Source organism: Schistocerca piceifrons, chromosome X (genome assembly GCF_021461385.2).
Source record: "Schistocerca piceifrons isolate TAMUIC-IGC-003096 chromosome X, iqSchPice1.1, whole genome shotgun sequence".
Taxonomy (NCBI): domain Eukaryota; kingdom Metazoa; phylum Arthropoda; class Insecta; order Orthoptera; family Acrididae; genus Schistocerca; species Schistocerca piceifrons.
Window position 1 is genome coordinate 397,609,837 of NC_060149.1, and position 13,202 is coordinate 397,623,038.

The 13,202-nt window shown below is 38.0% G+C and overlaps 1 protein-coding gene across 4 annotated transcripts in view; it reads right to left on the reverse strand.

The window, feature by feature from the left end:
• Positions 1 to 531: 531 nt before the first annotated feature.
• LOC124721793 (pancreatic triacylglycerol lipase-like) overlaps positions 532 to 13,202 on the reverse strand; it is a 47,361-nt gene continuing 34,690 nt past the window's right edge. The window contains exons 1-11 of one of the 4 annotated variants that reach the window (XM_047246913.1): positions 9,794 to 9,926; positions 6,751 to 6,902; positions 6,554 to 6,658; positions 6,311 to 6,457; positions 5,803 to 5,926; positions 5,597 to 5,713; positions 5,386 to 5,508; positions 4,960 to 5,262; positions 3,884 to 4,013; positions 2,902 to 3,093; positions 532 to 1,111 (exon numbers count right to left, since the gene is read on the reverse strand). In XM_047246913.1, coding sequence (XP_047102869.1) covers positions 1,024 to 1,111; positions 2,902 to 3,093; positions 3,884 to 4,013; positions 4,960 to 5,262; positions 5,386 to 5,508; positions 5,597 to 5,713; positions 5,803 to 5,926; positions 6,311 to 6,457; positions 6,554 to 6,658; positions 6,751 to 6,902; positions 9,794 to 9,908 — 1,596 coding nt within the window. In that variant the 5' untranslated portion in view covers positions 9,909 to 9,926 and the 3' untranslated portion in view covers positions 532 to 1,023. Of the gene's footprint in view, positions 1,112 to 2,901; positions 3,094 to 3,883; positions 4,014 to 4,959; positions 5,263 to 5,385; positions 5,509 to 5,596; positions 5,714 to 5,802; positions 5,927 to 6,310; positions 6,458 to 6,553; positions 6,659 to 6,750; positions 6,903 to 7,835; positions 8,062 to 9,793; positions 9,927 to 13,202 lie in introns of those variants that run through there. The other 3 variants (XM_047246915.1, XM_047246914.1, XM_047246912.1) reach the window with 3 other exon arrangements.

Consider the following 13,202-nt stretch of genomic DNA (forward strand, 5'->3'; position numbering starts at 1 on the left):
TTCCTATGTACAGAAGTGTAATTTTGCATTAAATGGAAAAAATTCCTCCCTTGTCTGTAGTTTCATTTAATACTCTGTCAGGTGTGTGTGTGTGTGTGTGTGTGTGTGTGTGTGTGTGTGTGTGTGTGTGTGTACATGTACTGTGTTCGCCAAGACATTACACCAAAGCTATTTGAGAAAATTATCAAGGCTGTAATGCAAGCATTTAAGAGTCCACTACCAATGACAATTTAAGTTACTACTGAAACTTTAAGATAAAACTTTACACAAGTCACCAGTCCAGCAATTTGTTTAACAGTATTTCTTTCTTTATACTATTCTCCGAACATAGTCAGCATTTGTTTAAAACTGCTATCGTCTTTCACAAAAATTCATATTTTCTAACTCAGTCTCTTATGAAGGATTCTGTAGACCATCAGCGCCATATTCACATGAGCAATTGGTTAAGGACAGGAATTTTGTCAACAGAAGGAAGCAATGAATTAATGAATGCAGCAATTCCATTTTTCAAAACTTGTTTACTAATATAAAAATCTATAAAAACAAATGTGAAATCATGTCACATGCTCTCACATTTAAACAACAGTATATTACATCTAAAAATATGACTATAAAAATAATACTGTATGTCAAATGTTTGCTTTTTTCACTAAGTGCCAGGAGTTAATCTAACAGTTGTCTTGTTTGTTAGTATAACCTCCATGATGACAGGAACAGCAGAGATGACTGCAGAGACTTAGAATTGAACACCTCAATGTTTCTTCACTTAGTCTATGCTAATTACACCCACTCCTGCTAAGCAGATCAAACATTCTGTTTTCAGTCCTTTTGCAAATATTTAACACTTGCAAAAAATTAACTCACACTCAATTCTTTGGTACATTATGAGAGAGAGAACAATGTTTCACACTGTCCTCGTGTAACAACACACTATCACAGATTCACTGACAGCATCTCCAGTACCTGTTGGTACTGAATATTAGGAACTGCCAAGTAATAATTTAGTTAAATGGTTTATGGAAGTCACTCTTGTTTACATTCCAAATTCCTCCTCATTTCCATTACTTCTTTGGGATATATTGCTCTACCATAAGGTGGACATAACGTGTGCCTGAAACAATAACAATAACAATAACAATAACAATAAAAATATTGTTTGAAATATATATGATTCTTTCATTCTACAATACATATAACAACAAACATCAAAGAATATTTAGCAGGCATGTAACTTTAAAATGATGAGTGAGTCACCAATGTAACATTAGAACAATCTACAAAAGTAGACCAGCATGTCATAGTGGAAATTCATACTATATCACTGTGTGCTAAAATGAAGGGTTTATCTGTCAGGAAACTAACAGTAAATCTCATCTTATGCGTAATTATCACTCAAGATATGGCAGTGGACCTTCACTCTACACATTGTGTCCTCCAGACATACAAAATTCAGGCGGTGGTGTGTTAAACTTAAGTGGCTGGCAGGGCTTAATTCTCACACTGACAAGCTATACTATTTGCTTCACTTTCAAGCACCACTCCTTACACTGGTGCTTCATCTGGTTACTCAGTCATGCACTGCAGTGACAGCATTTAATGTGACTGTACAAAATTCAGTGCAGACTACTTTCGCTAGTCATCTGCTTACTCATGCCATGTCACCAGCAGAAAAACAAATTCCCACACTCTGCAGGCAGATGGGAGTCATTGTTTCAACTTTTATTGGGTCAGCATGCACACTTCACTTCACACTTTCAGGGCACTTGAGAAGATGGAATGATTGTATTTCCAGTTTCATCTACTGCAATGCCCTTACGAATAAGTTACATTAAAACACTATTTCATGAGCATATCTTTAAATGTACCACATAAATTAGTGAAAGCAGTCCCCAGGCTTCAATGAAGTCCAAATTATTTGGATCACCTTAGTGCTACCCTCCAGAAAATTTATAATATTGTGAGGCATTCTTTTGAGTCAGTAACAACGTCTCACACTGGTGGTTTGCTTTTCTTTTGTTCTGCATGAAATAATCTTAAGTCTTTGTAGCTTATTGTCTGTAATAGACTGCATACATTGTTCACAAACTTATCAGTTATGGTTTGGTGGAGAAAGACAAGTCCAATAATTCCAGTTGCACCAAATAGTACACCACTCTGCTCTCTAATTTTGCAGACACACTGAGTTATCAGAGTTTTCCGAACCCATGTGTGTTTTAAGGGTTTGCATGCAGCCATGTTTAAAAACCATTGAAAAATGGAACATTACAAATTATTTGTTCACAGCTCACAGCACATGCTTTCAACACCAGTCTGAAGCACTGAACATCAACGATTTTCTGACTTCTTTCAAAACCCACTCCTAACTTTTCTAGTTTATTCTCAGTTAAATCTGATACACAACCTACTCCACTGAACAACAGTCCCCATTAATGAGCCAGAGCACCATGTGGCAACTGCAGCCTATGTGGGTATTTGTTGCTGCATAATGCCGGAGAGAATGCACTGTATAGTGTAGCAGTCCAAAGCAATGAAATTCTTTGTCCTAAGGGAAGTATGAGTTAATACATTACTGAAGCTTTCACTTCACAGTAACATCACAAAGGCAAATTTGTCACGTCCGAGTTCCATGAAAGTTTTGCCCAGATGACCACATCTGTGAACCACTACTAATACGTCCCACTGAATTCCTTAGTCCTTCATTTTGACAAAGGAAATGTGTTGTGTCCAGGTATTATGTCTGCAGTTACATTAATCTCTCAATATGCATTTAGTGAATATCGGAAAACCTCACTACAGTGTACACATACATACTATTTTAACTTTTTCTTTAACACACAAATTGAAATTTGGACAGTAACATTAATATTTATTTTCAAATACATATTTCACATTTAGACCAACCTGCTTGACCGCTCCAGGTTCTCAACCACAGCAGACTGCAAGAATAATCTTGGGGGTGTGACAAATCTCCATGTAAGGGGGTTTAAAAATGACGTTTCATACACCCATTCAATACTAACTCCTTCAAGAGATTCTGAACACTTTGTTGATACTATGAACTTGTGTTGTGTACCTGGTTCAAACAGTATAGCCCTATTGGAGAAAAGAAAAATACATATACATAAACAATCATTTTTTAGAGTTAAGATTCTTATGTTGAAGTATTCATAAGAACTACTTACTAAGAAACTAAAACTACAATTTCAAATAATTATTTGCAAATTCTCTTGAGTGAAGATATTGTCAGCAGATGGATATAGCAGATTAATTTTGCCTACATGTGATTTAAGAGAAGAGAACCTGTGATTTGTTACAAATGGAACTCTACTGAATCAAATACTTGACATCACACCACTTAGCAGTAATTCGCCTGGTTGATACCCTGATATTGCGAGTCCATTATCAGTAATATTTTATACTCTCAACTGCCCCACAGTCTGCTGAAATAGTGCTGCTACAGAAGCTGTGAACTTCTAGTGCAAGATGATCTGGTATTACTCAGATTTACCAGTGCTCTTTCAGAAAGAGCAACTAGTTAGGATCATTTTTCCCAAAAAACTGTTCTACTTTGCACTTCCCATCAACATCGACATACTATCCAACTGCAGGTAGTTACTGTATTTTACCCTGTTTATTGTCAACTTTTTTCCAAGATAGTTTTCCTGTGTTCCCTTCAAAAGAGAATTATTTTCATCTTTTGGCCAACAGAAGAATATTCTGGTTCCTGTAAGTTTTTTATCATGTGCAACATGGCAAAATAGTTTTACTGAATGGCAATTTTATTATGAAAGTTTATTTTACTGTCATCACTACAGATATGTTAAGAGGCAGAATAAATGTTATTAACTTTTGTGTCTGGTGGATTCCACCAACTTGTGCATACCTTGTATTCACTTGGATTCTTTCAACAGATTCTCCTCTTTTTAGAACAATCCAGAAGTGTCCAATTTCACTCCCATGTTTCACACTTGCAGGTGAAGTTGAAACGTTTATTAATACTCTAAAATGTTCACCTGAAACAAAATGTCCTGTTTAGCACACAGTTCATTTCAATGCACTCATGTAATGTACTGTGTTATTGGTTAAAACAAACTCCACTTTAAGCAGTAGACAATTTGAAGTAGTTCTCACCACCACTGGCAAACTGTTCCAGAGTTCAAGAGCAATTTGTTTTCACAGACTATGCTAAGAGGTTGCTACAAGCATTCATTCATGACAATCTTAACACTTTTTTTCAGTAGTGTGCTAAATTTTATTTGTGACTGCTTTCAATAAACATTGAAGTTGCTATCAAACCAAATTAAGTGAAATAAAGAGTATTTTAAGCGTAAGAAAAATGGATGCCAGGCAGAATCTTATTCTGTCCTAAGGAAGTCAATTCATCTACAAAAGAAATGGCTTACGAAACTCATTCAAATAATTTTTTAGTACTGTTTGTCAGTGTGGGACCCTTATTGCGTAGGGTTACTATAAACAAGAAGATTGTATTATGAGCAGCACCTAATCATGGAATTATTTCAAAAATGCAAGAATGTTAGGGAGATTCTGTAACTTCCTTTCCATACACTGGAAGAAGCATTGGGGTTTACAGAAGGTTAGTGTTAAAACTGTGAGTGTTGTCCAGAAGAATCCGACAATGCACTCCTCCCACAAACAAAAACCAACACAGTAAACATATCTGAGCAACATACTATGTAAAATCTCAGACACATTTCTAAATTTCTTCATTTGTTACTAATAATATCTGATGTACAAATCCAGAGATTATAGTTGTAAAATTAAGCTGTAATACTGTCATAAAATGTTTTGACAGCAAGAGGTGACAAAGCTATCTCATTCTAGAAATTATTCACAATGAAACACTCACAATGAGGGTTAAGGAATACTTTAGTGAATCTTATACATCAAAGTTTTAAAAATCTCTTATGATGTTATTTTTGGAAAGTGAAAGTTACTTACGACAAAATGGTGTTTCAGATCCTGTAATTAGGTATGTTTTAACACTTCTCCTTTGTAGAATTCTGTTTTTTGAATTTGTCACCATATGCGGTTGTGAATTGTAACCAAATCTTGTGCAGTATGATTCTCCATTGTTATAACCATTTTTTATATCATAGTGCTTTCCACAAGAAAAGCAAGAGCCATTAAGAAAATCTTCCCAAGACTTGCATTCTATAGCCATGAAAGGATATTTTGTATTTATTGATTCCATATAATATTCATAGCTTCTAAGGTGGTTGCAGCTGACAAAACTGCGCAGACCTGAAAATTGGAAAACCAAATAATTATTCAATAATTATATTCCATGCAATTCTGTACATAACTTCCTACAGTGAGGCAAGGAAACATTTCTTTTGCTTATTAGCTGTACATTGACTGCAATACCTTTGGACAAACTTCCTTTCTGTCTTCCTATATGCCCAAAGACTCCATCAGTACAGCCAGGCTGACGAATGCCTCCATTTGGGTAAAAGTCCACGTGACCAACAGGTTCTTTCAGTCCAAGGCCTAAAAGCATTAAGCAAAATATTATATTTCTTCATTATGAAGAAAAAATGCAAACATGCCACCATCTTAATATTTTGCAGACACTCACCGCCGCTCATGAACGGTGCTGCATCAGTATGTACAACATCTACATAATCAGCATCAGATGGGTCCAGGCGCACAATGGGGTCAGTTTTTGTAAAATGCGGTTCTGCAGGATCCAGTCCTAAAATGATATGAAAGCTTAGCTAGATAATATACTTTATGAGAGGTAATTTCATACTGTGTTACAACAAAAGCAACAACTTTTGTTACCTGTTATGCGACCAAGCTTCATTCTAAATTTTGTTTGTAGAGTATGTCCAATGTATGACGCTACATGAGAACCTAAACTGTGCCCAATGACATGGCACTTTTTCACATCAACTCCAACATTATTCTGCAAAAAGACAAAATTGTGTAATTAACATATGCACAAACAAAATTAATACAAAATGGACAAACTAAATGAATGGATCAGCCAGAATGAAATCTGTCTGCATTTAATAAATCTACAGTTACAATTGGAAAAAAGAAACCAATCCAAATTTCCTGATTTTTCATGAGCAGCTGCCATAGCCACCAGACTATCTGAGTATGCCTCTACACCTGACTCAAACTTCCACTGCCACCTGAGTTTCCACATATGATTTACATTTACCAGGAATCCAGGTTCAAGTCCCAGCTCAAATTTTTAGTTCTAGGTTTAAACACAAAGCTTACAGTCTTAGTTTTTTATTTATAATACTATTCTGTGAACAGGCAGGGTGGGAACTGAACTTACCACCATATGTGCAACAAGATGGCCAGCCATTGCACCCACAACTCTAATATTTGCAACTGCTTGGGAGTACGGTGGTTTAGAGCCTCCACCCCATCCAATAACAATAACATTCATATCAGAATGGTCAAGAAGGGCCCTGGTCATATTCTGCAATAAAACATTTTGTGTTACAGATTAATACGTGAAAACCATTAATTTTATGAGATTATATATAATCTTAGCCTTAACACGTTTTCAGCTTACCATAAGCCACGGTTTCTGTCCATTTTCCAAATATCCATGACTGATAAGCACTACATTTTGCCTGGGGTTTAAATAGGAAGCATTCCATCTCATTAGTTCCAAACGCTGCAAATGAAAACATAAATAAGTGACAATTCTGGTTTTACAAACAAAGTACAGAAGTATCTTACAAATACTGTTGTAACAGAAGTTCTTACTTGGCACTCTTGTCGATTCCTTCGTGTGTATAAACAAAAATAGGGATTTATTTTCTCTGGAGATTCTGGAGGCAAGCTGATTGGTCGGGTCTCAGATGTCCATGGGCTATCCGTACTGAAGCAACCATATATGCCGTAACAACGTGTGGAGTCTGCAACACGAACATGACATACCATAAGCCTTCAGAGTTATTTTCTCAGAATTGGTCTTACTGTGTAAAATTCTGTCCCTGCATTGCATGTCACCATTTCTAAGGTCCGGAACATTCTTAATTAAAACCACACACTGCCAAACTACCATTCTGGGGAACCGCCTCTAATCTGACTAACACCCTCAACTGCAGCAATCCAAAATACATGAAATGAGCATTCTGCTCAAATATGAATGGAAACCTGAAACCTTGTCTTGTCTTTTCTGTTCTGGTCTGTTCTTAATTTCTTTTCTTGAAATTCTGACTTACATTGCGTGGTTGGTTACCTTATTCCGTTTCAACAATTCCATTACAATCTAGTACAAATTTTATAGGTGTGGTATTTGGAAAATAATTTTTCCAGTCACCACAATCAATCATTTAGATACTATACTGACATTAACAAATGTAGACTGCTAAGCAGAGTGCAATTTACAACATGAAACACCAGTATGTTAAGCATGGTTGAATACTGTCATCTGAACTTTTTCCCACCTCTCAATGCCTTAACATAATTCTGGACTTTTCCATCTTTATGTTTTAAATACAAGATAACAGTGTAATGTTTTGTTACGGCCTAGTAGTAACTGTTGCATTAAATGCAACTACCAAAACCTGAAACCTAGTTGTGTGGCAGCCAGTACAGAATACTAACACCTGGAAAAAGGAACACAAAATACCCCAAGTAAACTGGATGGCACTGCAAGGACAAAATACTATTCATACAATTAGCAGTTTAGTGGTACATTACTGGTTTACAGAAAAATGCGAAAGGTTTTTCTAAAATTGGCAAAGTACGAGGGAAGATACGAATATATTCTCATACTCCGGCAGATTGGATTGCAGAGCTGCATACGTTTCAAGAGCTGCTCGTACATGAAACAGAATACTTAACTAGTATCACCATTAAAATCATCACCGCAACGTTTTGCCGCACGTCATTCGTTGTCTGATGTACGTAGTCATTTTGCCAGATGGCAGAAAAACACTCGTTGGAAGGTGGTCCGGTTATATCGATATTCCCGCCCGACTGGAGACCTGTGAGCCTTTCATCAGCTGAGTAGACTGTGCTCGGGAAGTCTAAATTTATATTTACAGTTCACCAGTGTCTGAAACAAGTGCAGCCAATACTGCTGGAACCACAGTATGCTATTCCAGCAAATTTAACGTTAACATGTTTCCCTGCAAGAAACTAAGATGCAGATGGAATTACAGCAATGAGGAAGTATCTACTCAACATTACCGCGTTTATATTACACGGTAGATATAGTGACGGTAAAATCTACTCTCGCGAAAGTCTGGACCAAATTTTGTTTCACAGACTCACGAGGCGCACTGATACAAGAAACCTACAGTGATACCGGTACGCGTCTCGTGTGGCTACTACAGAACTACGGAGCCACTTTCCATGGTGTTGTCTTCGTGATATGGCGAAACCGCAAAAGTTTAAACTAACTTCTTGAAGATGAGGAAAATTTACTTTTCGTGCCGCTGACCTAGCCAATATAGCTACGGAACCTAGGAATTTTTTTATATATGTAGTCAACTGATTGTAAACATGGAGGTTTGTCTATTTTACCATTTATCGTGTCATTATCTTTAAGACTTTGCAGTTTTGCACAATCGATGTTTGAAAGTTGATGAATCTTACGGCTGCAGTAGTGATGGGAAAAACCGACCGGTTGCAACAGATACCAGTATTTTAGTTCTGAATAACTGGTATTTTCAGTATTTGTTTGGTCTTTTACGATAGGCCTTTAATTTTTTCACTAGTAACTGGAGAGAAACCAGTATGTCAATTTGCTGTAGAAGCAGTGATAAAATTTTTGGTTTTTAAATGAACCTTTTTGAAATGAGTAATTTTTATTTGAAAAATTTCGACTGCATTGAAATCAAAAGTGTTCATTTGAATTTCCTGAAAAAAAAATCCGTTGTATTCAAATTCCTGCTACAAAGCAAATATATTTGAATACGAAATTGGTTTTTGTCCCAAATAATTAAAAAGAACACCAGAAATTTCAAGCGAAAGCTTATTACTAGCTCGCTTTTTCTATATTATAAAAGTTAAGGAAATTAAGGTAACAAACTAAAAACAATTCATTCATAGTTTATGATAAAAATGGAAAGTAGCTGATCAACTGTGTATGTAATATACGTTCATCTACCTCTAGTCCCTTGTAACAAACAGCACCAAAAATAGAGTCTTCCAACCTCAGTTTAGACCCTCTAGCACTATTCGTTATACCCAAATAATGGTATGATCTTCGATTACAACACGATTTTTGAGCAGAGTTCCAAAAAATTGAAATCAACAGGGGAATATTTGTGATTTTTGCAGTATTCGTCTCATTGCTTTCGAGAAAAACGGCGAACAGCGAACGGACAGATTTCTTTATTTAGTTATTCTGACATATTGATTCTGTTTATATTGGAAAAAAACACGCAGAACTTTGGTGGTGTCTTAGAGCTTTTCCAACTTTCTGATGTCACCATTTAGAACTCGTAAAAATCTAAAAATAGTTTATTTAAAAAACTGGCTATTTTGAGCCGTTTTAATAGACTAAACCGGAGATGAAAATCCAGTATAACCGATTACAGGTTGTATCACCGACAGCCGCCATCCATAGACTACAGCTGCCTTGCGAGAACTTAGTTTCTACCTGGTGGGATAGCATTAAACACGTTATACCGCTTCAAATCGAATATATTGCAAAACCAGTTGTCAAGAGTATGCTCGCTCAGTTTCCTGTAAACTATGGTGGAGCGTGACAGATCTTCTTCATTATGTTTGTAAGAGCCTCGTCTGTCAGTACGACAAACTAAACGCGTGCGACAGGTAATGCCTGACTTACTTGGTCCTATTTCGATGTCACCGATAGAGTCGATGTCAAAGTCGACCTCGTCAGACACGGGCGGCACGGTAGCGTTGTGCGCCGTGAGGTTGAAGACGACCAGCGCCATCTCCATCACAACGGCGGGGTGAGTCATGGCTGCGACTGGAATGCGGCAGACGACCGCGCCAACAGCTTTTATTTCAGAGGGCCGGGCCACGCCTCCAGCCCTTGACGTCAAACGCCCCTCCACGTGTCTCCACACCGCCGAACTTTGATCTCGCGATAAATCGTTTGGCCCCCTCCGCTCGCCAATAACTCTCCATCTGACACGTTCCGATTAGGAACGCGTCTATACATAAACAAACCATTCGTCGGCTACGCTGCTTTGACCGTGTCCCGAAATCATTTGGTAATAATCACGATACCGAGCACCAACACACTACAGACGAGAAATTTTCCGTGTCTGCGCATACATCAATCTAATCCACTCTGAGCTTAGAACTTGCCTAATTTTTTACCATTTAAATCAGTCTTCTATGCTTTGACTCTCAGTTACAGTAGGTAGTGATCGAAGAAGAATCCTCGAGAAAAAACAAGTGAGATATCCGGCGTTCCCCAAGGAAGTGTTATTGGCCCTCTGCTGTTTCTGATCTATATAAACAATGTAGGTGACAATCTGGGAAGGCCCATTTAGAAGATTTGCAGGTGACGCTGTCATTTAGCGTCCAGTGAAGTCATGAGAAGATCTAACTGAATTGCAAAGTTATGTAGACAAGATATCTGGAAGGTTTGAAAAGTGACAATTGTCTCTCCTTTCGGAAAAGTGAGAGGTCATCTATGTGAAGTACAAAAAAATCAGTTAAATTTCAATTACACGATAAATCACACAAATCTAAAGGCTGTCAATTCTACTAAATACCTAGGAATCACCCAGGAGCAACTTAAGTTGGAACTGTCACATTTATGTTATGGGAAAGGAAAAATTAAAACTAAGACTTACTAGCATGACACTTAGAAGATGCAACAGGTCTACTAAAGCGATTGCCTACATTACCCTTGTTCGTCCTCAGAATTGATAGGTTGATTGACTTGGGGGAGGGGACCAAACAGCGAGGTCATAGGTCCCATCGGAGTAGGGAAGGAAATCGGCCGTGTCCTTTCACAGGGACCATCCCGGCATTTGCCTGAACCAATTTAGGAAAAATCACGGAAAATCTAAATCACAGGTGCTAGAGTATTGCTCTTGTGTATGGGATCCTTACCAGACAATATTGACGGAGGGCGTCGAAGAAGGGCAGCTCATTTCGTAGTGTCGCGAAACGGGAGAGAGTCACGGATGTGATACGCGAGTTGGGGTGGCACTCGTTAAGACGAAGGTCTTTTTCCTTGAGGCGAGATGTTTTCAAGGAATCTCAATGCACTTTCTCCTCTGAATGTGAAAAATATTTTGCCGCCAACCTATCAGTACATACGAAGTAATATTTTAAGTATTCAGTTTTCCTACCCGCTGCTACAGAGTAGAAAATAGCTTAAAATTGCTTCGAAGAGCCTTCTGCCAGGCGCTTAAAGGTGAATTGCAAAGTAGTCATGAAGACGTGGACTTAGATTACCAGGAAGTGAAATAATGTGTAACGCAAATTATTTCATTATGAACAACGCAGCTCTGTTGTTCCAGGAAAATAAGTTACTACTGTTAAATGTCAACTGACTACACACTTCCCTTTTCTATCCTTGTAACTCAGAAAATAAAGCGTTCTGTGAAATTATTCGGCATTTATTATTACCGTAAATAATAGCGGAACTCCAAGAAAAATACGCTCTGATGAAAGTTAGCAAGAGTGACACTTCCCAGGAAACTTAATTGTGCACACACGCATTAATACTAGAGCTACCGGTATTATTTCTGTCGAGGCAATGGACGTTTTGCTTCGGCAGCAATTGATCGTAAGGTGTAATACTGGTTTAACTACATACACGAGGTATGTTGTGTCCTTAGGGCAAGCACTTGTGCATGATAAAGAGAACGTCTAAGTGTATGAATTTACATCGTGTTTGCAGGCATGTGGAACTTAACTATTTCATTAATAACCCATGACTAGGCACAAGGAAATCACTCTTAAGTAAATTTCAAATTGTGATGTAGTCTTGGATGATAAACTCATACAATACTGACGTCTTTAGTGAAATACAAGCTCTTATTTTATGCATTTTACGGGTCAAGACTTAGTAGTGTTCTGCCACTTAACTTGTATAGCTTAATTAACTGAAGTATGTCCAGATGTTAGAACGAGCCGGCCGTGATGACCGAGCGCTTCTAAGCGCTTCAGTCCGGAAGCGCGCGACTGCTACGGTCGCAGGTTCGAATCCTGCCTCGGTCATGGATGTGTGTGATGTCTTTAGGTTAGTTAGGTTTAAGTAGTTCTCAGTTCTAGGGGGCTGATGACCTCAGCTGTTAAGTCCCATAGTGCTCAGAGCCATTTGAATCATTTTTTGTTAGGAAGAGTATTTATATTCTCATACTCCATTTGCATTCATTCATATCTATGACTGATGTTCCTGTTTTCTACATACGAATAAATCCACTATTTTGGTACAACATTCGCTGAGCTGAACTTCTCCAGTCATGTTGTACCATCAAAATTGCTACAGTGTCTTTCTAGGTCCTGGTTTGCAGAGTGTCAAGTGTTGGTGAACACACTACGTTGAGTGAATCCGTCTTTCGCAGTTTTGTTGGGCTTACGGATCCCTAATTTAAGTAGAAACCTCACCACGTTCACTTATTTCCGCTTGACCCAGTGTGACTTTCCTGAATATTCACCTCGGAGGTATCCTTCAACTGTCACGTTTAAATTTGCGTTTTTTATCTGTCGTCCGGCTCTAGATTCTTAAGGGTAATAATCACTACTGTCGACGGGCCTAGCCGCTAATGTGTGTACCTATTCAACGTAGCGAGCGAGAAACAACTGTTTCTTTACGCGCACTCCTTACTGGATTCTCATTATCACTGCTAGGAACGCGATGGAGGTGATTGCTGTTTTAACAGCATCTTCATTTCGGGTTTTGTACATTTAGCCAACAGGGATTCGCTAGAATGTCGCCTTTCGTATAACTTCCCCGACTGAATCTACACTTTTATTATGTAGCCTCTATAGAAGTGTCAAGAATATTTTCTAACGTCCCTGATGGTAATTCCCCGTGCGTACCCCAAGGTGTAAACGATGCCAAGGCTCAAGATGTTGATCGGTAACGTACATGGCCCATGTTCCGGCAAACACCAGTTTCTTAACTAGCAAGTTAAGTACCTAAGTTCGAAATGCTAAAACCGAATAAGAATTCCTTGCAATAACGGAACCGAAGCCCAAGAGACCGAGGGAAACAGATCTTAGCAATTATGAGCAGCTTATGCAGGGATTTAAGCAAATGTGAA